At 42.8% G+C, this 24,905-nt stretch overlaps 1 protein-coding gene across 1 annotated transcript; it reads left to right on the top strand.

Moving 5' to 3' along the window:
- The first annotated feature begins 829 nt into the window (after positions 1-829).
- Positions 830-24,905, top strand: gnai2b (guanine nucleotide binding protein (G protein), alpha inhibiting activity polypeptide 2b). Its single transcript, XM_058073584.1, has 9 exons — positions 830-1,316; positions 14,435-14,477; positions 15,907-16,048; positions 19,138-19,298; positions 21,287-21,415; positions 22,497-22,626; positions 22,861-23,014; positions 23,854-24,046; positions 24,214-24,905. Exons 1-8 carry the CDS (start codon positions 1,199-1,201, stop codon positions 24,042-24,044), a joined length of 1,068 nt encoding a protein of 355 aa, XP_057929567.1. The 5' UTR covers positions 830-1,198; the 3' UTR covers positions 24,045-24,046; positions 24,214-24,905.

The following is a 24,905-nucleotide window of genomic DNA, read 5'->3' as shown; positions in this document are numbered from 1 at the left end:
AACATGATGATTGATGAAAGAATAAGCCCTATGCTAATACAGTTGGAGTGGCATGGGGCCTGCGCTCCTGATTCTGAAGGCTCAAAACAGGCAGAAACTAAAAATGTATCATACAGTTAAAATTGAACACTATTTTTTAAATCTAATATTGTATCCTCACAGTGGAGTATTGTACACATAGCAGACCAGCTGAGAGATTCTAGTGGCAATCTACATTTGTCCATTGGAGGGCGCTGTTAAGCTCCAAATACATTCTTGTCTGATTACACTATCATGACACAACGCAGACCCAAGTTTGTTTCATTTTGATATTTTTAGGCCTTTGATAAAAGTATTATACAGTATACAGTTATAATACAAATATTACGACTTAAAAAATACAAATACTGTATCATGACAGTGGAGTAAAGTACACATAAGAGACCAGCGGGGCGACTTTAATGGCAATCTACGTTTGTCCATTGGAGGGCGCTGTTAAGCCCAAATACATTGTAGCCTGATGACACTATCATGACACAACGAAGACTTGGACCGGTTTAATTTTGTAATTTTTTGTCATTTTCTAAAATGTATTATTTATTTATAAATACAAATATTAACTAAAAAAATCTAATATATAGAATCATAAGAGTGGACTACAGTCCATATAGCTGACCAGTGGTTATTTCGGTGACAATCTACATTTGTCCGTTAGAGGTCGCTGTGCACCGATAAATACATTATAACCTGATTACGCAATCTCGCCACAAAGCAAGCCCAGTCACCACAGCGCCCCCTGGTGGCTCAGTCTCCGCCCCCTGCTCTAATTGGATGGACTTCCTATAATGTGCTGAGCTCACTCACCTGTTTTCCCATTTTAATTGGCGTGTCGCTAGCAAGCGACTTCAAGGGAACAGTAACACACCAGTCAACTTGTGGTGGTCGTCGAGGGAGACGCATTTAGCCAGACCGGAACCACAACCGGGACCAGGACCAGGACCAGGTCCAATAGGAGAATGTCAGCTGGTTCGAGGAAGCAGGACGCGCCGTTTTGAGTGAGTGGAAATGGACCACCGGTGACATTTTGGAGGAAAGATACACAAAACCTGGAAGCTTCTCAGCGACTATTGAGACTTTTATCACGAATTGGGATTTGATTGGCTTTCTGTTGGTGAGCCCTTTTTTTTCGGTTCGGTGCTGCCGTGTCTTTGGAACCACCATGGGCTGCACGGTGAGTGCGGAGGACAAGGCGGCTGCCGAGAGGTCCAAAATGATCGACAAGAACCTCCGAGAAGATGGAGAGAAGGCGGCCAGAGAAGTCAAACTGCTACTATTAGGTAAGCGAGATCATTGTGATCCAGAACATCTCACTAGCCAACACATGAACTACCTTCCAACCTTGGCGTCGATCTACTGTACACTATGAAGAGGTTCGAATACCTACACTTAATAAATACGACATATTTTTTTTAAAATAAAAGCTAAAGTAAGGGTCTACAACAAGTAGCTCGTGAGCTACCACTAGCTTTCCACCAAACCGATACCTTTACTTCTCAAGACCGATTTGGTACCGAAAACACAACTTTTCTTTTTTACATTTCGATATAAGTGCAGTTTGTGTACATTTGGGGGTGATAAGGACTGGAAGAAATGAGGAATTGTTGTTTAGTCCTAATGAAATAGGATGACATGACTACTATCAGGAGAACCACAGTATAGAGAGGAAGGGAGGGAGCCACCTGCTGTGGCCCAGCAAGGTGCACTGTATTCGGGCACATGCTCCGAGCAGCTGCTGTGACGTCACGGAGGTCATTTTCCCACTTTTATGTTTTTTGTAGGGTAGCCACCACTATCACTACTACTACGACTACTACTACTACTACTAGTATGTGGTAGAATAAACCAGACATGTGATGCAACGTTAAGCCGACATCCCTCCCAGCATGCTTTGCGGCACCTGTTTAAGTAGATTCTCAAATCTCAAGCATGCCACCATGTTATACTTTAATTTGTATGCTAGCACGACTTCCTAAACATTTGGAGCATGACCCGGGGGGTGGGGGGTGGGGGGGGGCAGAGTGTACTAATTTTTCACCTGGTCATCCCTGTATCGTTTTGGTTTGGAGTCCAGGAATAAATTGTATGAATTAGCTTAGCATTGTATTTCTCCTCTATGTGTATTGTTGCATCATGTAAGTGTGTGTGTGTGTGTGTGTGTGTTGTAGGACGTGTGTCATCTTGCTGTGACAACCTGTTAACACAAGCCAGGATGGCGAGCTGCAGCGTGGCTAGTCAGCTGACTAGTCCACGAGCAGCCAATGTCTCTCCTTCCGTGTGTGTGTGTGCATGTGTGTGTGTGTGTGTGTGTCCTCCATCAAGCAGTGCATAAAATCTTGATGAATTCAGACCATGAAAATATTGTGCAAGGTGGGCGTTCCAATGATTTATCACTCCCTCAATAACGGGGTTGCCAGGTGTATAGGCGAGGGATGGCAGTGGTTGTTTGTATGCTAAGACGTTAGCGTTTATATCCAGACAGAAAAAAACTACATGTCAGCCTTGGCGTACATGAAAAGCACATTAGTGTAAATTTTGGTCTTTGTTTTTCTTTCCCATTTTTGCTTTTTTCCGAATATTTCAAAGTTCCTCTTCAATCATGAAAGTTTATTTTTATAATATTTTGACTAGAACGTTTACCAAAAATGACAACTTTATTTAGTTTTGTTTGACTACTTGGGAGTACAAAAACTATACATTTCTTGTATTGATATGATGATGATGATGATGATGATGATAGTGCTGCGGGGTCGTGCGTACACAGCCGACAGTGACGACAGCGTCCCGCTTGAGTGGGTTCCGTGTGAAATGATCCGCTGTTCTCTTTTGTCAATTTTGCGGATGATTTAAGGACACCCTGTGCATGCCGTAATTGTGGCCTTTGTGTGAGAGTATGTACATGAGTCACCCTATAGACGCCACTCAATCATGAAAGCGTCTTATTTGTGTTTTTTTTTAAATGTTTTTTCCCGAAAGTTCCGTCATCACCACATGATTTAGTTGAGTACATGCTAAAAATGAAGGATGAGTCATTGTGGATGCACATTTAGTGAAAGTGCCTGCTTTTAGGCCCCATAATGAACATGTGGTGTATTAGACACACACTGGGAAAGCCTTGCCAAGGAAACAGGAGACATGTCAGCTCCTCTTCTACGCCTCGACTGCTGCACACAAAATGTGTCCAAATGTGCACCTCCTCATATCTCACCATATTGTAGCGGAGCGGAGCTGCCACTACAGTACACAGCATGCCTTGTGGGTATTCCTAAATAATATTGTACGAGTGTCCAAACATTTTTTTTATTGGCCTGTGTTCAACAAATGCAACAACAATGGGGGGAATTTTAGCTAATTGGTCCGTGCATCCTTTTTGGACCCCCTGTGTTGGCACGTAGTCGTCAATCTCAGACAATGCTAGGTGCTCGTGTTGTTTGTTTGTTTTTCATCATGACATCACATTGAGGTGCCGCACCACAGTGCAGTCGTCCCTCCTTGTTGGCCGTTAATTGGTTCCACGCCCGACTGTGATAAGTCCATTTCCGTGAGGTAGGATTCATTCATTCATAATTGGAGTCGCCAATTAGCCTAGCATGTTTTTGAAATGTGGGAGGAAACCAGAGTACCCGGAGAAAACCCACGCATGCACGGGGAGAACATGCAAACTCCACATAGAGATGGCCGAGGGTGGAATTGAACCCTGGTCTCCTAGCTGTGAGGTCTGCGCGCTAACCACTCGATCACCGTGCCGCCCAGGTAGGAATCAGTATTAACATTTTTCTTTTGTTGCTTACTTTTAAAAATATGGGTTTTATCATTATTAGAGCCCTCTAGACATGAAATAACACCCCTACAGTCACCTTTACATTTGTATTACTCAATATAGTAAACATAATTGGAGATAATAGGACATATTATACATAAGAAGATAAAGACTCACATGTTAGCAGATCCAATTCCTTGTTGTTTTTCTGGACGGTGAACTTCCTGTGGTGGCTATGCTCTCATCAATGTAATGTAACTTTAAATGGTTTTACACTTGTATTACCCGATATAGTAGACATAATATTAATAGTAAATAAATAAAGCATTTATGACCTAAAAAAATTAAACTCCTTCTCAAAGCAGTGTCACACTAAATGTGTTCCCTAGGGGACCTTACTGCTGAGCGGACAGGAAGTGATGTTGGCAGTTCAGAGTTGAGTTTTAGCTTGTAGTAGGTTATGGCCCCACCTGTAGCCCATATTGTTATTGTTAGACCGTCATGCTAACGAATTTAGCCTCAAACTGTCCTACAAACTATTGCCGATTAATTATTTAAATTATATAACTTCTCTATTCACTCTAGCGAGTGACTGCTAAAAACGGGAGTCGTTTAAAAGGAATGGCGTTTACCATCGCTACTGAAGATGCGACACCTTCACGTGAGCCACCTCGCTTCCCTCCGTCGGGTTCCATCTTCATCAGAGCCGCCCCCATCGTTCATTTTCCAATCACACTTCCATTATGAGCGCCATTCATAATTCAGAATGTCTAATATCTCCTTCCTTCCTTCTTTCCTTCCTTCGCCCTTGTTCTCTCGTCCTCATCACACTTCTCTTGTCTTCTCGGGTGAGGAACGCACGAGTGGCGCAGCAAGTGGCAAAGTCTTTTCAGGACAAGTATTCATCCAGACGCTTCCCGTGTTGACTTCAGTACTTCAATCTATCCGTGTAATTACACCAACCCAGCTGATCTCCGAGGTGCTTGCTGGGGGTTATTTGGGGGGAAAAAATGCTGGCAAACTTTTCATTTTGATCGAGCGTTGTTGAGACAAATGGTAAAAGTGGTTAGGAGCTACTGGCTGGAGACCCCCGACTTACCGTGTATGAACTCGGAGTGGTAACGTAGGTCGTAGACACTCTTGGTATCACATCGGTAGTGCAAATATGATCATTGTGTATTTTTTTTTTTTTTGCGGGATTACAGAGTCTTTCCGTTGTGTCTTACGCCCGCCGGAGACGGAGCACAGAGCTAGTGTGAGCCTACACCAGGGATTTTAATCTTGCGCAATGCTTCCGGGAACCGTATCGGAGCCATGATGGATTCGGTGTGAGCCCGGCGTCAATGCGTTCCTAACCCAATGGTGCATTTTCCTAAAATCAGATTAGGAATATCGCTGCAGTTTTGCCTTTTTGTATTCATAGTCGCTTTGACATATTGTCGAAGTTATACAAAAAAAAGTGAGGGTATCAAAATGGTCCGTGCATCCTTTTTGGACCTCCTGTGTTGTCACATAGTCGTCAATCTCAGAGAATGCTAGGCGCTTGTGTTGACTGAGCCGTGACGTGTTTAATTTCCATCATGACATCACATTCAGGTGCCGCACCACAGTCCGGTCGTCCCTCTTTTGATGGTCGTGGAACCAACTAACGTCCGACTGCGATATGTCCATTTCGGTTCGCTTCGGATTCAGTATTTAAAAATAGTTTTTGTTGTTTATACTCTTCAAAATGTGGGGTTTATCATTATTAGAGCCCTCTAGACATGAAATAACACCCCTACAGTCACCTTTACATTTGTATTACTCAATATAGTAGACATAATCAGAGGTAATAGGACATATTAGACATAAGAAGATCCAGTTCTTTGTTGTTTTTTCTGGACGGTGAACTTCCTGTGGTGGCTATGTTCTCATCAATGTATTGTAATGGCAACTTTAAATGGTTTTACACTTGTATTAGAATCAGAATCAGACTCGGAAAAGGGTTTATTGCCAGGTATGATCAAACACATACTAGGAATTTGTTTTGGTATAGTAGGTGCAATTAAAAAAAGAATTAAAAATACAAAATATACAGAATAAACAGTATAAATATATGTACACAGTCTGTTATTACATCATATAGTAGACATAATAAGAGTAAATAAACCATTTATGACCTAAAAAAATACTTCTCAAGCAGTGTCAGTCGTCTCATCTGTGATGGACCTTCATCTTTTCAAAGGATAAATGGAGGCAGTTACAAGTGAGATACTCAATCCCGAAGCTGCATTCAATGTTCCTCTGAATTTTACAAGTGAGAAAAATGGCTGAATCACCCCTCCACACCTCCGAGTGCAGGGGAAGCTGTTAAGCGAATGAGGTCACACCTTCATATGGCATCAATTAAACACGCTCTACCAGCGCAAGCGGCACAACATCCCATTTGTCTCCCAGAAGAAGATGATGATGATGATGCTGCTGTCAGGTCAGCAGTAATGAAACATCTATCCTTTGCGCTCCGGCACGCTGCCGCCTCAAAACAACAAATTAGTTTTCATCTGTCGCCAATCAATCTCATCCATTCTTTTTGTGTTTATTCAAGCACGTCAACCGTCGCTCGCTGTGGTATATGACACACAAACGTATGTCCCGGGGTCTCCATGTTTGCTTTTAAGGCTCCAAACACAAACATCATGTCGGACATGTCTCTCTTTGACTGCCGTATCGAGTTGTTTAAGGATCGCTTTTTCAGTCTCGCTAAAGAGCTTCCGCATGTCAAGTGTTGCCATCGATTTAACGATGCGCCGTCACTTGATTAGTGGGATTGATGGGGAATCCTGTGAGGCTGAGTGCATATTGAATAGAAGTTCCAGTGCTCCGTCCCCCACTGGACCACGGGCTTTCAATTGATTTGACATCTCAGCTGCTGTGTGACATCAGACCCTCAAAACGTCCAATTGATTTGTCCCATTGATGTAATTCAGAACGTAGCGGAAGGTCAGGTTGGTCAGTGCTTCTGTTGTTATGTACAGCAGCTTCTTTTTAAAAACACTGGAAACATCCAATCAGAGCCCTATAGACCAGCTCATGTGATTAAGGTAGCAATTTAATTATCTATTTAAATTAGGGATGTCCGATATTGGCTTTTTTGCTGTCATAACCTGTGGGGTCACATGACCTAAAGCACAACTCACACAGCCATAGAGTGGCACATACATAGCCGAACTAGCATGCGCTGCTAAACTAAGCTAACTTGGCCATCTTACACTGGCTATTGATGTATGTTCTGTGACAAGAATTACATTTTTTGTATGTTATGGTGCTGCACGGTGGTCGAGTGGTTACCCTGCAGACCTCACAGATTGGAGACCCGAGTTCAATCCCACTCTCGGCCATCTCTGTGTGGAGTTTGCATGTTTTCTCCGGGTACTCCGGTTTCCTCCCACATTCCAAAAACATGCTAGGTTAATTGACGACAAATTGTCCATAGGTATGAATGTGAGTGTGAATGGTTGTTTGTCTATATGTGCCCTGTGATTAGCTGGCCACCAGTCCAGGGTGTACCCCGCCTCTCGCTCGAGGGCAGCTAGGGATAGGCTCCAGCAACCCCCCGCGACCCTCGTGAGGATAAGCGGTAGAAAATGAATGAATATTTTACCTGTTTTAATATCTTTAGAACACACAGAAAATAGGTGTGTTCATGTCTCACATAAGGATTGTGGATGATGATGATGATGATGTACTGTTCCTTTAAATCCTCAAAACAGCTTTTTGTACTTTTTCCCTCTTCAAACCAGTCGAGAAAAGTTTTATTCGGCTGAAACGTATTCATATCTTTGAGGCAGAATTGCATTTGTTTGAAGAGTTAGCCCCTCAGCCGTCAGACGCTAACCAAGTAGAGTCTCCGACAATACTGTATTCCCTGCGTACAACGCAGCCGTCTCTTCTGACTGGTACTGTCCGTCACGGCGGATCAGGCAGAACACTTGGCACCGCTCACAGCATGTGTCACTTTGATCCAAAAAGGCAAAGATTAGACAAAAAGAGCCGAGGCTTCTGTCACAGCACCGGGAAGATGATGACGATGACGAGGATGAGTGACTCATTACGCTGCTGGCTGATGTGAAGCGGTCAAGAGCAGTGCCGGTGACGCCCACCCACGTCCCCAAGCGTGAAGTGGACGCTATGCTGTAGATGGCTAACCGTGCAGAAGGATGCACTGCGGTGTACAGTAAATGTATTCATAGTAAGGAACCTCCCTTTTGTACACTTCATGCTGCAGTCCGTACAGCCCCAGCGTGCATCCTCGGGTGGGTTGTGTGATTGATTATAATGCCCACATTTGGTATGCATGTCATGTTACATCTGCCTGGCCCTTGTTGTAATTATGTGCAACGGCAGTCTTTTGAAGATTTTCACTTGTATCTGTCAATTAGTAGCTAGGACTGCATAACGCCACGTGAGCCTGGGAAGAAGCAATTAGATGCCTGGGTTTTCTTTTGTCCATGCTGCAGGTGAAGTACACATTCATTAGGATCCACTACAGATACAGTGTAGCGTTTTTCACCACACAGGATACTACCTCACACAAATATTGATACCACAATTAGGCATGTTAGGATTATGGTAATGCTAATGGTTTTATTTCATTTGAACATGCATCACGTTACAATTGAGTGCATCCCATAATCAGTTCACAGTTCCACATGTCCAAAAGGAGTAGGAAGAAGCAGAGGTTATTAAATCCTGCCCCTCCATCTGGTACTTTTACAATCAATAACTGTTACATTTGTTCACTTCCTGCTTTCCTAATAATAGTTTATTATAATAATAGTTTTATTTTATTATTTTTGTCACGGGCACCACAGCGGTCGAGTGGTTAGTGCTCACAGCTAGGAGACCAGGGTTCAATTCCACCCTCTGCCATCTCTGTGTGGAGTTTGCATGTTCTCCCCGTGCACGCGTGGGTTTTCTCCGGGTACTCCGGTTTCCTCCCACATTCCAAAAACATGCTAGGTTAATTGGCGACTCCAAATTGTCCATAGGTATGAATGCGAGTGTGAATGGTTGTTTGTCTATATGTGTCCTGTGATTGGCTGGCCACCAGTCCAGGGTGTACCCCGCCTCTCGCCCAAAGACAGCTGGGATAGGCTCCAGCACCCCCACCCCCCGCGACCCTGGTGAGGATAAGCGGTAGAAAATGAATGAATGAATTAATGAATTTTTGTCACGTACCGAAGTACGAGGTATTATGACCATACAATGACATAATGGGTACCATAGTAACTGTAAGTGTGTAATATTTTCTCCGAGTACTCCGGTTTCCTCCCACATTCCAAAAACATGCATGTTAGCTCAATTTGCGACTCTATCCATAGGTATGAATGAGAGTCTGAATGGTTGTTTGTAGCCCGCCTCTCGCCCAAAGTCAGCTGGGATAGGCTCCAGCATACCCTCGCGACCCTAGTGAGGATAAGCGGCATAAAAAAATGGATGGATGGGTGTCTCGTGACACCCTCAGGTAGCGGTCCCTTCGCCGCCCACCGAGACAGAGACTGTATAACTGACTGAAAAGGGCTCACTCTGTTCGTGCCATTGTTCTATGGAAGAAATGCACCAAGGTGCTGAAGGCAATGCACAAAATTATTCACTTCATTTTCATTTGTTGTGGAATTGATTGATTGATTGGTTTATCTCAGATTCCTGCACTGTATTTGTTGACAGAATAGACACAAGACGATAGATATCCTGTAGTGCGTAGGAACCTGGAACACTTCTGTACCGTACGGAAAATGGGATTATGAATACATGCGCCATCATAGCATGTTGTCCATGCCAAGCCGCTATGCCGCTGTAAAATATTCCTCCTGTAGTGCCGTTTAGGGTGCATTGTGATGACTCGCTGGACGTATATTAAGTAGCCAGGTCACGTTCACCACATGTGCAGCCGCCCACTGGCGAGCAAACGCAACGAAAGGGATTAATCGCTGGTGCGTACACGACTCTGTGCTGTTCTGTGCTTCTCTACACAGACCAGCTAGCAGTGAAGCTCAGCTGCTCCCTGCGCCGCTCATGACCTACTTTCCCACTCCAGACGATATACCATACTGAACACGTACCGCATTTCTCCTATGCCACCCCAACTCTCTGCATATGTTGCATTTGATGCTGCCACCCACCTGCTTGGACAGGAGAGTGCGCCTAACGTGGGCCTCAGGTTTGAGAGCGGTAGCAGAGCAGGACTCATTACGGCTGGGGTGGAAAATAACTCCAACGTACGCTATTGTCTTGGCTGGTAATTCGCTCTGGGAAGCGCTGACAGGCTGCCGCATGCAGAGATGCTGAGGCTGATAAGAAAATGCCAACCTGCTATTGGTGCCATGGATTTCATTTACGTTCCACGCTGATCATAAAGTAATGTAGTCCGAACAGGCAGACCACATGGATGGCTCTTCCTGTCAGTCACAAGGCGATTGCAGAGAGCCGAGACTGCTGACCCCCATGACCCGAACCCCAATAAGCTGACGACAGTAGAAAATATTGATATAGAATTGAATGATATGGGGGTCACTTTGATGTCTACGTTAGAGATGCTGAAATTAATCAGCTCTCCACAATCTGACCCCTCCATACCTTACAGACCTCCTTCATCCACACAATTCACTCCTCAGACTCCAACCTCCTGGCACGCCCCTGTAAGACCAAGCTCCGAACCTGTGGAGACAGAGCCTTCTCCATCGCTGCCCCCCCCACTCTCTGGAACTCTTTGCCCCATTCACTCCATGCTTGCCCCGACTTTCCCACCATCAAAAAACAACTCAAAACCCACCTATTTAAATCCCTTTTTAATGTCTGACTTTTTATACCTGACTGCTGCGCCCCGCCCTGCTTTTAGCCTTGTTTTTAGCTCTGAATGAATGTATGGATATTGTATTTTAATGCATCTTTTACTCTATTATTTCTTTTTCTCTACTGTAAAGCGTCTTTGAGTACTCTGAAAAGCGTGATACAAATAAAATGTAGTATTATTATTATAAATACTGTACTATAAGCTTTGTCTTTTAGTTGACAAAGCAAATTAGTGTCATATCTAAAAAAAATATCTCGGTAGAAAGAACAAGCTATGGGCCACAAACGGCCCCCGCTCTGCACTTTGGGCACCCGTGGTCTAGCGTTTCTTTTTAGGACAGTAAGCGTTTGAACAGGGTGATTTTATTTTTAGTAATGGTCCAACAATGGCAAAGAAAAATCATCCTTGTTAGCTGTTTAAAATCAGGTGCACCGCACCTCGATGTCAAGGGCCACGAGACACAGGGGGCCCGGCGGGCACGTCGCTGAGTAGATCCACCCGGTCCAAGTAGCCGAGTGATTTGTATACTTTTCATCTGTCTGGCTTTTAAAGGCAGACTGTCCCTCACTTGAAATATGCAGAGAGTGGGAAATGGGACATTGCATCGTGGGGAGGGCTTTTCGCCAGCCTGGGCAGACCCACACAGTGTAAAATGTATGGTTCAAAGCCATGGTTCAGAAGGGGGGGGGGGTTGTACTGCACTTCTGGGGATCCATACGTACGTACGTATGGACCATACAGCAACAGAACATCATCGCTACTAAGCTGTGTCAGCTTGTGAAGAGCAGAGGGTGCGCTTCTTTTACGTTCTGCTCCGGTTTATCAACACCCGTAGGATGTTAACCTTTTTAAATGGCTGTAAAAGCTTCTTGGATGTCGGCATTGGGTTGGGATGGGGGGGGCGGGGTGGCAGTGAGCCAGGATACAGCAGATGAACTCTGTGTCACAGCCCGGTGGCCACTTTCTATTATAAACGTTATGGAAGCCCTCATAGTTGCTCCGACTATGCCAAGAGTTATATCCGCCGGCGCTCTTCCTTTTATCCCATAAGTCAAATACTCCTGAACAATCTCTGTTTTGGCTTTTTTTTTTTAACACTTGAACACAGTGGAGTATGCAGAATGAAAAGTGAACAGCCCACAGTTGGCTTTAGAATGCAACTTGTTTGCACGGAGAGGCTTGTGTTCCAACTGCTGATGTCGCAGCTGCAGTATAGATTTTTTTAATAGCGCCGGGATGCTCGCAGATGGTCCGCTACTGTAAATCTTATTTATTATTAATCAGTACAGGGAGAGCTTTAAAAATGAATCCTGCAAACATCCTGACAGTCTATCTGTGCGCTCTTTTTCTCTCTTTTGGCGGAAGATCAAACCGGTGAGCTTTCACGGTGTGTTCACTTCACAAGTACTTTTTTTCTTGATTACGTTGTTTGTTTCATTCAAGTTTCTGATGTTCAATACTTATAGGTTATCACATGGTTTGTCTGGTATCAGGCCCAGTATCATGCCCCCGCGTGCTAGTATGACACTTAGGGGCATGATACCTGGCCTGATACCAGACAAACCATGTGATGATCTTATTATCATTCATTCATTCATTTTCTACCGCTTTTCCTCACGAGGGTTGCGGGGGGTTCTGGAGCCTATCCCAGCTGTCTTTGGGCGAGAGGCGGGGTACACCCTGGACTGGTCGCCAGCCAATCACAGGACACATATAAACAAACAACCATTCACACTCACATTCATACCTATGGACAATTTGGAGTCGCTAATTAACCTAGCATGTTTTTGGAAAGTGGGAGGAAACCGGAGTACCCGGAGAAAACCCACGCATGCACGGGGGAGAACATGCAAACTCCACACAGAGATGGCCAAGGGTGGAATTGAACCCTGGTCTGATCTTATTATCACATACTATTTAATCATGAGCTTATTATCACGTACTATTTAATCAAAAGACCATTTTGTTTCCAGAAAATGTTGAGTTTATTACATGTATTATATCTAAACAATTGCAAAAATATTTCAACAATAATATTTTATCAACAGTCTTATCTTATCAATGTCTGACAATTAAAGTTCCATTAATCAAGTTTGGGTTTTTTGGTGACTGGAGAAGCACTAGGCACTAAGCACTCGTGTGCTGTTCTCCGATTGGTTGTTTCACGGGCACGATACCAGAGCAGCGCGCTCTGATTGGACAGCTACGTGGTCCTGATACTGGACATGGTTAAACTCTATATTTTATCAGTATCACTGCCCTGGGCTTTGACACAGTATCATTTCGGCCTTTTCCCGTATCATTCATGGGCGGTTTCTAGGTTTCTATAGGGCCAATTAATACTGTAGTATGTGATAATATCTAGTACTATCATTTAATATCATTTATAGGCAATAATTTTCCTAGCAAAATATGTTCTGGTGACAGGCCTGCAGTTATAGGTGTTACTGCCTTTTGCTGTAAAGTGAATGCAATCACTGCAATCAGGTTTAGCTAATCTAAACACGCTCATCATTTGGCGGCTGTTTGATGTTCTCTGCCGGCAATCATGTAAATATTTGATCCCATGCGTGATGACTTCATTAGACTTGTAGAGATTTTCCACGGAACATCACTCTGTATCCTGCTCAATGTCAACACCTAAACGGCCCTCTTGGATATTGTGCTCTGCTATGTAGTTGAATGGTGCTTTTTACTACACTGGTGTTAAAAGCCCCCCCCCCAAAAAAAAACTCTTGGCCATGAAGAATGAGGCTGCACTCACCTGTGTTTTCACATGCTCTCCTCCCCGTGGGGCCTGAAATATTAATGGATGTGTTTTATTCTGGAGGCAGGAAGGTGACCTTCATTCATGGTGTGTCCACAGAGAGACTGATATCTCTTCCTATGACACCTTTTGTGTCCAAAATGGGATTTTCTGTCCAAGCTTTCATACAGCGTGGTCGTAGTAAAATTCAAAAGTAGAATCACTAAAAAGTTTATAAGGTTGGGGGTTACCTACAGCCACAGCTCTTTTTTTTTTTTTTTTACCTAATTAGAAACCTACAGTTATGTCTTTTTGGAGATCATTCACCTCGGAGGTTAATTTAATGTAGAATATTTTAGGTGGTGCAGATAGGCTAATACTGTTTTACACGACAGCGCTCGGCCCTGAAGGCTGCCTTGCAGGTTGAAATCATCTGAAAGGACGTAAGAAGCAGCCTCAGGCGTTGCGTTTGCCACCTTGTGTCGCTGCAGCTGGCACGCCACCCTCTGTCACTCAAAGCGGGGCTGAAAACAAAAATGGCGTGATGAGGGAGCAAGAGGAGCACTGCTGCTCATTTTTTATTATTTTTTTTTTTCATCGTCACTTTGACCTGATGTTTGTTGGCAGCTGGGTCAAGATGGCGTGACGTGGTTAACTCATCAGCTTTGACATGCTGAGTTGGAGCATTTACTTAAAAAAAACATGTTTATGGTAAATGATGTGAAACTTTGAGATCCAGATGGGTCTGTCCCACCTGGTGCATGCTTCAGCCCCCCACAGTTGTAGTAGAGTCTATTTGGAGCACAATCCTGCAAAGAGACAGAAGTTTCCTTCTAATGATGCACTGCACCTGAACGCTTCCCCCCCCTCCCCACTCACACGCGTCTACTCTTGATGTTCTGATGAGAAAGAAGAACCCAAACACAGGCAGGCAGCCCAGAGGAGCTCATGTGATGTCACTGGGAGGTCAAAGCTTGAGGAGATGGGTTTTAACCTCCAAACAAACTCACAAAGACGTTTGAGGTTTTTCTAACTTGAATATTTTTGACTGTTCCAACAGGTGCTGGGGAGTCTGGGAAAAGTACCATCGTAAAGCAGATGAAGTAAGTTTTCTTTTTGTGCCCCCCCCCCCCCCCCCCCCAACCCCTAAATGATTCTGCCTAGCTGCCTGAGAAGGAGTTTCTCCAATGCTCCTTGCCTGATGGATATTAGCTTCTCTTTTCTTTTCACTTGACTGCAAGTTTTAGGTGGGATTCTAACACCATTGAGTGTCAAGCTACTGTTGCCACAGGGAATGAAATACATGATATCAGTTGATGAATGGCATGGTGGCAAACCCTACACGTGTGCCGTGTCTCATAGGGTTGCCGACACCCGTATTGAACTGACAAGCGCAACCATACACTTTTTATCCATCCATTGTTTATGCCGTTTATTGTAACTAGGGTGGTGGGTATGCGGGAGCCTATCCCAGCTGTCTTCGGGACTTCGAGAGGCGGGATACACCCCGGACTGGTCGCCAGCCAATCACAGGGCACATATAGACAAACAACCATTCACACTCACGTTCATACCTATGGACAATTTGGCCAAAGTGAGACCATTACTCACTAGGGGTGGCTATAAGTTGATTTCCAGTGGGGTGGCCGTAGAGTGAATCTAAAAGCAGAGCAGCACGTGCGTGTCGTGTTCACGCTGTCACGCCACCAGACGGATCCTCCTGATTACCTCAGATAGGAATAGCTCAATATTTGCAGTAACCATGCAGCGGTTTGATAGCGGATGATCTCGGTGGTTTCCCAGAGATGTCTGTTGGCTGAACTTGCCTTTTGCCTCCCAGAGTGCAAGGAAAGCTGCATGATGTTCAGCCCGAGCACCAATCAGAACACACGCAGGACTCTAACTGGCTTTATTATTCACATTCCTCGAGGCGAGTCGGCCACTGGATCCATTTTTTATGAGCTCGGAGCAAGAACAGTCTGTCACCTTTTTTTTTTTTTTTTGAAGCACCATTTTTAACACAAACGTGCATGTGTCAGCCTGCAATATGAATTGATTATTAAACTGCTCACACACACACACACACACACACATGCAACACTCCCTTTCCTAAATGAGGCAATCAGCGTGTCTGTTAAATGACGACTGTCGTCAAGCAGCAAGTACTTTCACTTGAGTTAATATGATTACGACCTCCAGAGCAGAATATTCCATCTCAGCCGTAGACGGTTACATTCCTCATTTAGGTGCACAGTAATAACCAAACTGGTGAAGAAGAAAGACGTACACAAGGAGGAGGTAGACCAGCACAGATGTAAAAGGAATAAAAATCAATCTTTGCAACCATAAGACTATGTTTTCATTGGGATTTCTGAGAAATTAAGTCATTTTATTGGGGTCTGCATGAGTGCTGCCTGCACTTGGGAGCTGTGGTTCATTGAGGGGAACATGAATTCCAACAAGTACTGCGACATTGGTACTGCAGTAGAAGTTTCCTCACAGTATATCCTCATATAATGTCAATCTCCTCAGGATCATCCACGAGGACGGCTACTCGGAAGACGAGTGTAAGCAGTACCGCGCTGTGGTTTACAGTAACACCATCCAGTCCATCATGGCCATCGTCAAAGCCATGGTCAGCCTCAAGATAGACTACAGCAACACTGGCAGAGTGGTAAGATAACCCCACAGCCTCTCCATCATATGCTTGCCTTTTTGATTGGCTGCCGGGGTTGAACCCCACCTGTGTGTTGGACTTGACTGATCAACATGTACATTCATAACTACTCCACTGGACCGTGCATCAATGCACGCATAGATTCCCGAAATAGCCTGCAATAAGTAGCCAACTTAATTTGTTTACAATTATGTTTAAGGCTGTAAATCCCTTCTTCGACAGGCACACTAATTTTCTCGCATTTTAAACACTCACAAAGTTCAAATTTCCTTAGAATTGTAATGATCAATCTACTCGATTTGGACACAAAAAGTTAAGTGACTTACCACTTGTGACTGCTCTGACCGGGCTTTGTTCTGGCGCCGTCCTGCTGTAGCGTTTTTGTATCCTTGTTAAACACCCCTCTTGCCATCGTCCTGCTCCTTGAACTCAATATTAATTTACTTAATTGAGATGCAGTTGTCTGTTTTTTATTACGGTTAATTGGTTCTACTCGCATTCGGCGTCCCAAGACGACAAGCTAGGTGGATACCTGAGCAGGCTAGCAGTGACGGCTAGGTTAGAGCTTAGAGTGCCTAGAATACGGGTGTAGGCACGCTTGTGATCGGCTTTGAAAGGCATTTATCGGCATATGCTGATCACATGTTTTTTTTACGTAAATCAGCCGATATTGATCGACGGATCGTAGAAGAATGTAAATCGTAGAAGATGCCTTAACGGAAGTTCCTCTACTACTGCACCTCCTAGCAATTAGGAGCATGTCGTAGTTTGCAGTGTTCCACAAGTGCACTGCAGCTCTACAGTCCCTAATGTTATGACCTGTGAGGAAATGTGAAATAACATGAAAGGCTCTTTGCTGACCTCCTCTGAGACGATTTAAAAGGCCCAGCTCTCCCTTTGAACACCAGCGAGCTCCTCCTCTGCAATGCATCACATCAATTTGTACCATCTTAATGATTCTGTCTTTGCCAGGCTTTGGACTCGGGCTTCAAAAGGACAGCATTATTAGCTCGGAGCTGTAATTATCGTGCACTGACTTGCAAGTTCATGAGTCAGGCTAATTGTTACAGAACAATAACAGAATAAACACATGGCCGTCAACGTCGGTAGCAAATCACACAGGCACACAGCAGCCTTCTCCAAGGGTTCACGTCATGCCCTTTTAACTATGTGGAATTAAATGTGCACACATGAAAGCAATGCATCAAATATGACCGTGCACGCTCCCGTGCGTTACCGCAAGCCTGCCGTCCACACATACGCTGCATAGTTCTAGCATGTGGGCGTACAGTGTGTGTATTGCCGTGGCCAACACCGTGTGAACGTGCTCGTCAATCATGCCAGGCTGAGAGGACGGCGGACAGGAAAGCACTGCTGCACATAAAATATGCCACACTGTGAAGGATTAACTGCGTCCAACGTTGTAATGTATGCCTCAGGAAACAATAAGTAGCTTAGAGATGCTTCTATACCACAACTACAAAATGATTCCAGTTATTAATATTGAATTTGAGCCGATAGAAACAAAAACTTGTTGGGTAAAGGCGACTATAGGGGTGTTATTTCATGTCTAGAGGGCTCTAATGTTAACCAGATTGTAAACAGGCTTTCTAATTCTTATGTTATTTTCTCTGGTTATATTTACTATATCGGGTGATAGGAGTGTAAAGGTGACTATAGGGGTGTTATTTCATGTCTAGAGGGCTCTAATGTTAACCAGATTGTAAACAGGCTTTCTAATTCTTATGTTATTTTCTCTGGTTATATTTACTATATCGGGTAATAGGAGTGTAAAGGTGACTATAGGGGTGTTATTTCATGTCTAGAGGGCTCAAATGTTAACCAGATTGTAAACAGGCTTTCTAATTCTTATGTTATTTTCTCTGGTTATATTTACTATATCGGGTAATAGGAGTGTAAAGGTGACTATAGGGGTGTTATTTCATGTCTAGAGGGCTCTGATAATGTTAAATGTATTTAGAAAGCTTTTCTATACCACAACTACAAAAATGATTCCAGTTATTAATATTGAATTTGAGAACCAATTAACAGACAAGGATCTGGAACCAATTAACAGCCATAAACGGGGAACGACTGTACAGCAAAAATACATCTGAGGCCACCACTGAAGCCCTAGACTCGAAAAACCAGTCTGCTTGGATAGCACAAAACAACAACAATGAGAGTGACTGTGGTAATTAATCAAGTAATCACCGGGGCGTCTAATAAATGAGGGAGACGTATGTCATCGCCACGTATGCCGTCAACACTCAAATACTAGAAACGGCACAAATTTAGGTCAAAAATACTTTGGCCATGTTTTTTTTTTTACTCTGACCTGTCCTAAGTAATATGTACGCTTACAAAAAGTAAAATGTTGTTTATTTCCATACATTCATTTTTCCTCCGCTTATCCGGGTCGCGGGGGCAGCAGTCTCAGTAGGGAAGCCCAGACTCCTCGGTCCCCAGCCACCTCCTCCAGCTCCACCGGGAGGACACCAAGGTGTTCCCAGGCCAGCTGGGAGACATAATCCCTCAGAGGTCTGCCCCGGAGCCCTACATTTTCCTCACGAGGGTCGCGGGGGTGCTGGAGCCTATCCCAGCTGTCATCGGGCGAGAGGCGGGGTACACCCTGGACTGGTCGCCAGCCAATCACAGGGCACATATAGACAAACAACCATTCACACTCGCATTCATACCTATGGACAATTTGGAGTCGCCAATTAACCTAGCATGTTTTTGGAATGTGGGAGGAAACCGGAGTACCCCGGAGAAAACCCACACATGCACGGGGAGAACATGCAAACTCCACACAGAGGTGGCCGAGGGTGGAATCGAACCCAAGTCTCCTAGCTGTGAGGTCTGCGTGCTAAACCACTCGGTCGCCGTGCCACCCCAGATTTGTTTTTATAATATTCAATTTTTTCCCCTCAGAAAACGAATCCTCTATGCTGCAAATGACTGCTTTATTGTCATAAATGATTGATTTATTCTCGTATTATTGCTGTGTGTATATGTTCTTGTATAATTAGTGTTCTTTTTAGTTATTATTCTCCTCACCTTGTGTTGCGTGCGTGCTCCTGCAGGATGACGCCCAGCAGCTCTTTGCTTTGTCCGCCACGGCTGAGGAGCAGGGTCTCCTCCCTGATGACCTGGCCAACGTGATCAGGCGACTGTGGGCCGACGGCGGCATACAGAGCTGCTTTGCACGCTCGCGGGAGTACCAGCTCAATGACTCGGCGGCATAGTGAGTGTGTGTTTTTTGTCTACTTTGTGGTTATTTTTCTTTTTTTTTTGTTGTTATCAATTCTTTGTTTACGTAGACCACAGAGGGAAAGAACAGCAGGCGATAATTAGTGACAGGGTGTTATTTATGATATGATTTATTTATTATCAGTCATTATGTATAACAAGGTCATGTTTTAACTGTAATTGATTTGAAAACAAGACAACAAAGCTGTTTTGACTTCCACACCAACATTTTACAGCACATGCTTCAAAAGCAGCCGCTGCCACCTTTTGGAATATAACCAGAGAAAATAAAATAAGAATTAAAAAACCTGTTTACAATCTGGTTAACGTTAGAGCCCTCTAGACATGAAATAACACCCCTATAGTAGCCTTTACCCAACATAGTCGACATAACCAGAGAAAATAAGACATAGAAAACCTGTTTACAATCTTCTAAATGTGGTTATTAGAGCCCCCTGGACATGAAATAACACCCCTATAGTCACCTTTACACTCCTATTACCCAATATAGTAAATATAACCAGAGAAAATAAAATAAGAAATAGAATCATGTGTACAATTTTCTAAATGTGGTTAACATTAGAGCCCTCTGGACATGAAATAACACCCCTATAGTCACCTTTACACTCCTATTACCCAATATAGTAAATATAACCAGAGAAAATACAATAAGAAATAGAAAACGTGTACAATCTTCTAAATGTGGTTGACATTAGAGCCCTCTGGACATGAAATAACATCCCTATAGTCAGCCTGACACCTTTTATTACCCAATTTAGGACATTGGTTTCTTCTGGCTTGTATTATATTTGATTTCATGTAGTTGAGTTCATTTAGGCCAAGAATAAGTAGACTTTGATTGGTTTGAATAATAATAGTATAAGCTAATAGCTAATAATATTGGCATTTGGAGGTGAAAAGAAAAGCTTATTTCATCATTGTAACATGCATCTGTCCACATGCAACGTGCATGATGCAATCCACCGCCGTGTATGCTAATGGAAGCTAGCGCGTGTGAAAACAACACGGGAAAACGAATCCGTGTTGCCATCCTGCACTCCTATGGCGGCGTGTTGGCTTGCATCATCGTGTAGTGCGATTGCTCATCCTCTCACAGACATCACCGTGGATCTAATGGTGTCTCCTTCCTACGCCGTCTGTCTGGAAAGCCTACTTTGACCTCCCCGGGGAGTCGTAGAGACGGACTCGAGCACCTATTACCTGATTATTTAGCCGTCCCTGCGGTTGCATTCTTTAATATTGCAAGCTGATGAGCGCAATCATCCGGCCAACCCACGGCCACCCGGGCTGGCACCCTTTTCTTTGTGTGCATCCTGAAGGGGCTGCTAGCATGATTGTCAAGGCTCACTGGTGATAAAGGTGTTTGAGAATCAACAATGGCTCGCCGAGCTCCCAGTCGGCCATGATGATGATGATGATGTTGCAATACTGCTGTAAGCGAGACAAACGGTTGCTGATGGACAGTCTGGGTAATATTCTACATCATTCTGCGTCCTGATTGGCTGTAGACCATTGTCAATCAACCTCCTTTGTGCCTCCCTCTTGTCTCGCTCGCTTGGGGTGTTTTGTATGTTTGCAACTTTCTCCCTGACACAACCCACAATGTCGCCACCATTTTGAAATACTTTTTACTGTAAATGAGTCGTCGGTTGAAAGGACGGCAGAGATATGTCTTCACAAGGATACAAAAACACTACAGCACAGCCGAACGGCGCCAGGATGGAAAGGTTACAGGAGTGAAATACAGCCATAAAACGTATATAATGATTGTAAAAAGTCAAGTTGGTACAGATTGTGGAAGATCTAGAAAGCTTTGTGTGCGGGTTATGGTGTGTAGCTGCTCTATAGGAGTCCACTACTCAATACAAAGATCCCCTTTAAGCAGCATTTTGTCCAATTTTAGATTCCAGCTGTAAAATCCGACATCCTTTTCAGTGTTTTCCTTGCCCGGCTGTCTTGTAGCTACCTGAACGATCTGGAGAGGATAGCCAAAGCAGATTACATCCCCACCCAACAGGATGTGCTGCGAACTCGGGTCAAGACCACCGGCATCGTGGAGACTCACTTCACCTTCAAGGAGCTGCACTTCAAGTAAGTAAAAGCAGACCGCCCCACTCTTATGTAAAAACTATTATGATGAACGACATCCTCGGCCCTGCCCGTTCTCCTTGTCTGAGATTTATGCCGCCCATAAAAGATGTCCCCAGGCCTCGTGTAGAGGATGTACGTATGGGAACTTGGTTACTTTAGAAAATGTCATTTGCAAGCATAGTCGAAGTAAAAATAACTAGACGTGTGTAAGTGAAGTTTCATTTCAATTACAATTTTAATTGAAATTGTAATTAAACGTTCAATTAATTATAATTACCATTTTAATTACATTTGTAATTGAAATTGTACTTAAAATTCCAATTAATTACAATTATAATTTTAATTACATTTGTAATTGAAAATGAAATTAAAATTCAATTCATTACAATTACAATTTTAATTACATTTGTAATTTAAAAAATCAATTAATTACAATTACAATTTTGATTACATTTGTAATTTTAAATATAATTACAATTTCAATTGATTACAATTACAATTTTAATTACATTAGTATTTGAAATTTAAATTAATTCAATTAATTACAATTACAATTTTAATTACATTAGTTTTGAAATTTACATTAATTACAATTACAATTTTAATTACATTTGTAATTGAAATTTCAATTAATTACATTTTAATTTTAATTACATTTGTAATTGAAAGTGTATTTTAAATTACAAATTCAATAAATTTAAATTACAATTTCTATTACAATTGTAATGATAAAATTGAGTTGGGGAAAAATGTAAATTGTAATTAAGTGAAATTTTAATTACAATTGTAATTGAAATTTTAATTACAATTGTAATTGAAAGTAATTAAAATTGTAATTATTTGCAGTTGAAATTACTATTTAAATTACAATTGTAACTAAAATTGTAATTGTAATTAATTGAAATTGTAAATTTTCATTTTGATTTATGCAATGCTATGCTGTGCTACTAAAATGTTTTCTTCCTATTTTATTGTCCTAAAATGTTGACTTTTCTTCTGAAATGTTGTGACTTTATGTGACTTGGGACAACCCCTGCATCGATTGTAACATTCTAAGCGTCTCCTCCTGGCTTCCTCGCAGGATGTTTGATGTTGGAGGCCAACGTTCTGAGAGGAAGAAGTGGATCCACTGTTTCGAAGGAGTCACCGCCATTATCTTCTGCGTGGCGCTCAGTGCGTACGACTTGGTGCTGGCGGAGGACGAGGAGATGGTGAGGACGCAACGAGGCTTTTACGATACACACACACGCAGCACCATCCATTTTACTCTTGGAACTCATTAGCGGCTTAATGGAATTCATGTGACTTGAACCGGTTGACCTCAATTATTTGAACAGGTTAGGAATGGAATGAAAGCAGGAGCTCCTGACTTTTCAGCCACTGGACAACAGCTCCCCCTGGTGGCAGCTCGTCACGGCTCACCGGGCCTTTTTCCTCTCTTGCAGAATCGCATGCACGAAAGCATGAAGCTCTTTGACTCCATCTGCAACAACAAGTGGTTCACGGAGACCTCCATTATCCTCTTCCTTAACAAGAAGGACCTCTTTGAGGAGAAGATCACCCGCAGCCCCCTCGCCATCTGCTTCCCGGAATACTCAGGTACCCGGCAGACCGCCACGAGCCACAAGATGAAGACGTATGGAAAATAAAAGGATGCAACTTTGCCACTTTGATATTTTGTAAAGATATGACAAGAAGTTACAAATTCCAACTAAAAGCTGCGTTTGGTCTTAGTCATGGAGGTGAGATTCGTTTTAAAGTTTAGACTTCATTCTCATAGAATTACAATGGTTTTGCAATTTTAAAAATTAATAATTTAAATATATTTCAGGCTATTTCTTTTGGGTTTTGCTCATGTAAATTATGATTTTATTTTCATAATATTTGGACTTTATCCTCGTACTACTAGGACTTAACTAGTTAACCTTTTCAAATATTTTATTCTATTTTAGTTTTTGTTTTTTATTTCTCATAATATTTATATTAATATATATATATTTAATATATAATATTTATTTCCCATAATAATATTTTCATCTATTTACTGTGAATATTTCAACTTTATGGTACTAAAATGACAATTTCTCCTCAGAATATTTCATTTATTACAACTTTTTTTTCTCACATTTTATTTTTTCATTTTTCAACAATTTTTTAAAAAATTATATATTTATTCTAATCATATTTAGACTTTATTTCCATAATAGTATAACCTCCCCCAACCAAATTTTCCCCAAAATCTAAAAAATATATTTTTTTCATAATATTACTTCAAAAAAAATTAAAAAAAATTCAATTTCATGCTACTAAAATATTATTCCCATAATATTTTAACTTTATTCTACTCGTACAATACCTTTTTTTTGCCCAAGCTCTGCGGCGCCCCAAAGCGTCTCTCCAACCCTGCTCTTCTTTTTTTTTTTTTTTTTTTCTGTCAGGAGCCAACAAGTTTGATGAAGCGGCCAGCTACATTCAGACCAAGTTCGAGGACCTGAACAAGAAGAAGGACACCAAGGAGATCTACACCCACTTCACGTGTGCCACCGACACAAAGAACGTGCAGTTCGTCTTTGACGCCGTCACCGACGTCATCATCAAAAACAACCTCAAAGACTGCGGCCTCTTCTGAAGGTAGGAAAATTGCAACTTTATTTTTTTTGTTTTTGTTTTTCATATTAGGATTTTTTTCCATTTTTTTTATTTTTCAGCTTTATGCAATTTTTTGGAATTTTTTAGCGTGCTGCTGCAGGTTTGATGTCTTGAGCTGCTGTTGTGTTGTGTTGTGTTGTGCGTGTCAGGACGCCGCATGTGTGACGGCAGCCGGCGACCACCGGATCTTCACGTGGAAAAGAGATTCCTGGAAGAGCAAAACGGCCTTGAACGAACGCAAGCATCACATTCTTTTGTCTGGTATACTTTTACTATTGAGACCCCCCCCACCCCTCCCCCCCACCTTGGAATGAATATTTAACCCCCCCTCTCCATTTGGTGACAACTTCTAGCAGACGCTGAAGTCCACTTCTACCACTTTTTTATTATTATTTTTTTTAATTCCAAGAGAATGTGAGTCATGTGACTTTTGTACAACATTTACAGCCGATTAGCAACAATGTTGTCCTGCATGACATTTTATCAATTAGCCTGACCCCCCCCCCTAAAAAAAAATAAAAATAAGCGTCACGTTGACCGGCAGAGCAATGTGTGAGCTTTGAGGTGATGATGATGATGTTGTGTGGATTGTGTGTGTTTGTTTTCATCATCTCAGTGGACTTGTGTTGCCAGTGTACTCTACGTTTACACGTGTTCTCTATTCCTTCCCTGCCGTCTGTCCTTCCTTCCTTCCTTCCTTCCTTTTCTTTCTTACGGCTCACTTCTCCTTCCTTTCTACTCGCCTGACCTCCGCACATCAACAAGCATCGTCTCAGCACAAACACCAAGCAAACTCTTCCTCACTTGTCCCCCTGTACACAATAAAGGCTGGCTCACGTCA

Source organism: Doryrhamphus excisus, chromosome 1, assembly GCF_030265055.1.
Source record: "Doryrhamphus excisus isolate RoL2022-K1 chromosome 1, RoL_Dexc_1.0, whole genome shotgun sequence".
In the NCBI taxonomy this organism is placed as follows: Eukaryota; Metazoa; Chordata; class Actinopteri; order Syngnathiformes; family Syngnathidae; genus Doryrhamphus; species Doryrhamphus excisus.
The sequence above is the reverse complement of the archived record's forward strand: the minus strand, read 5'-3'. Positions and strand labels throughout refer to the sequence as shown.

Coding starts and splice junctions, on each gene's coding strand:
- gnai2b (XM_058073584.1), top strand. CDS start 1,199: ATGGGCTGCACGGTGAGTGCGGAGGACAAGGCGGCTGCCGAGAGGTCC. Junction 14,478..15,906: donor ACCATCGTAAAGCAGATGAA/GTAAGTTTTCTT, acceptor CAATCTCCTCAG/GATCATCCACGAGGACGGCT. Junction 21,416..22,496: donor TTCAAGGAGCTGCACTTCAA/GTAAGTAAAAGC, acceptor GCTTCCTCGCAG/GATGTTTGATGTTGGAGGCC.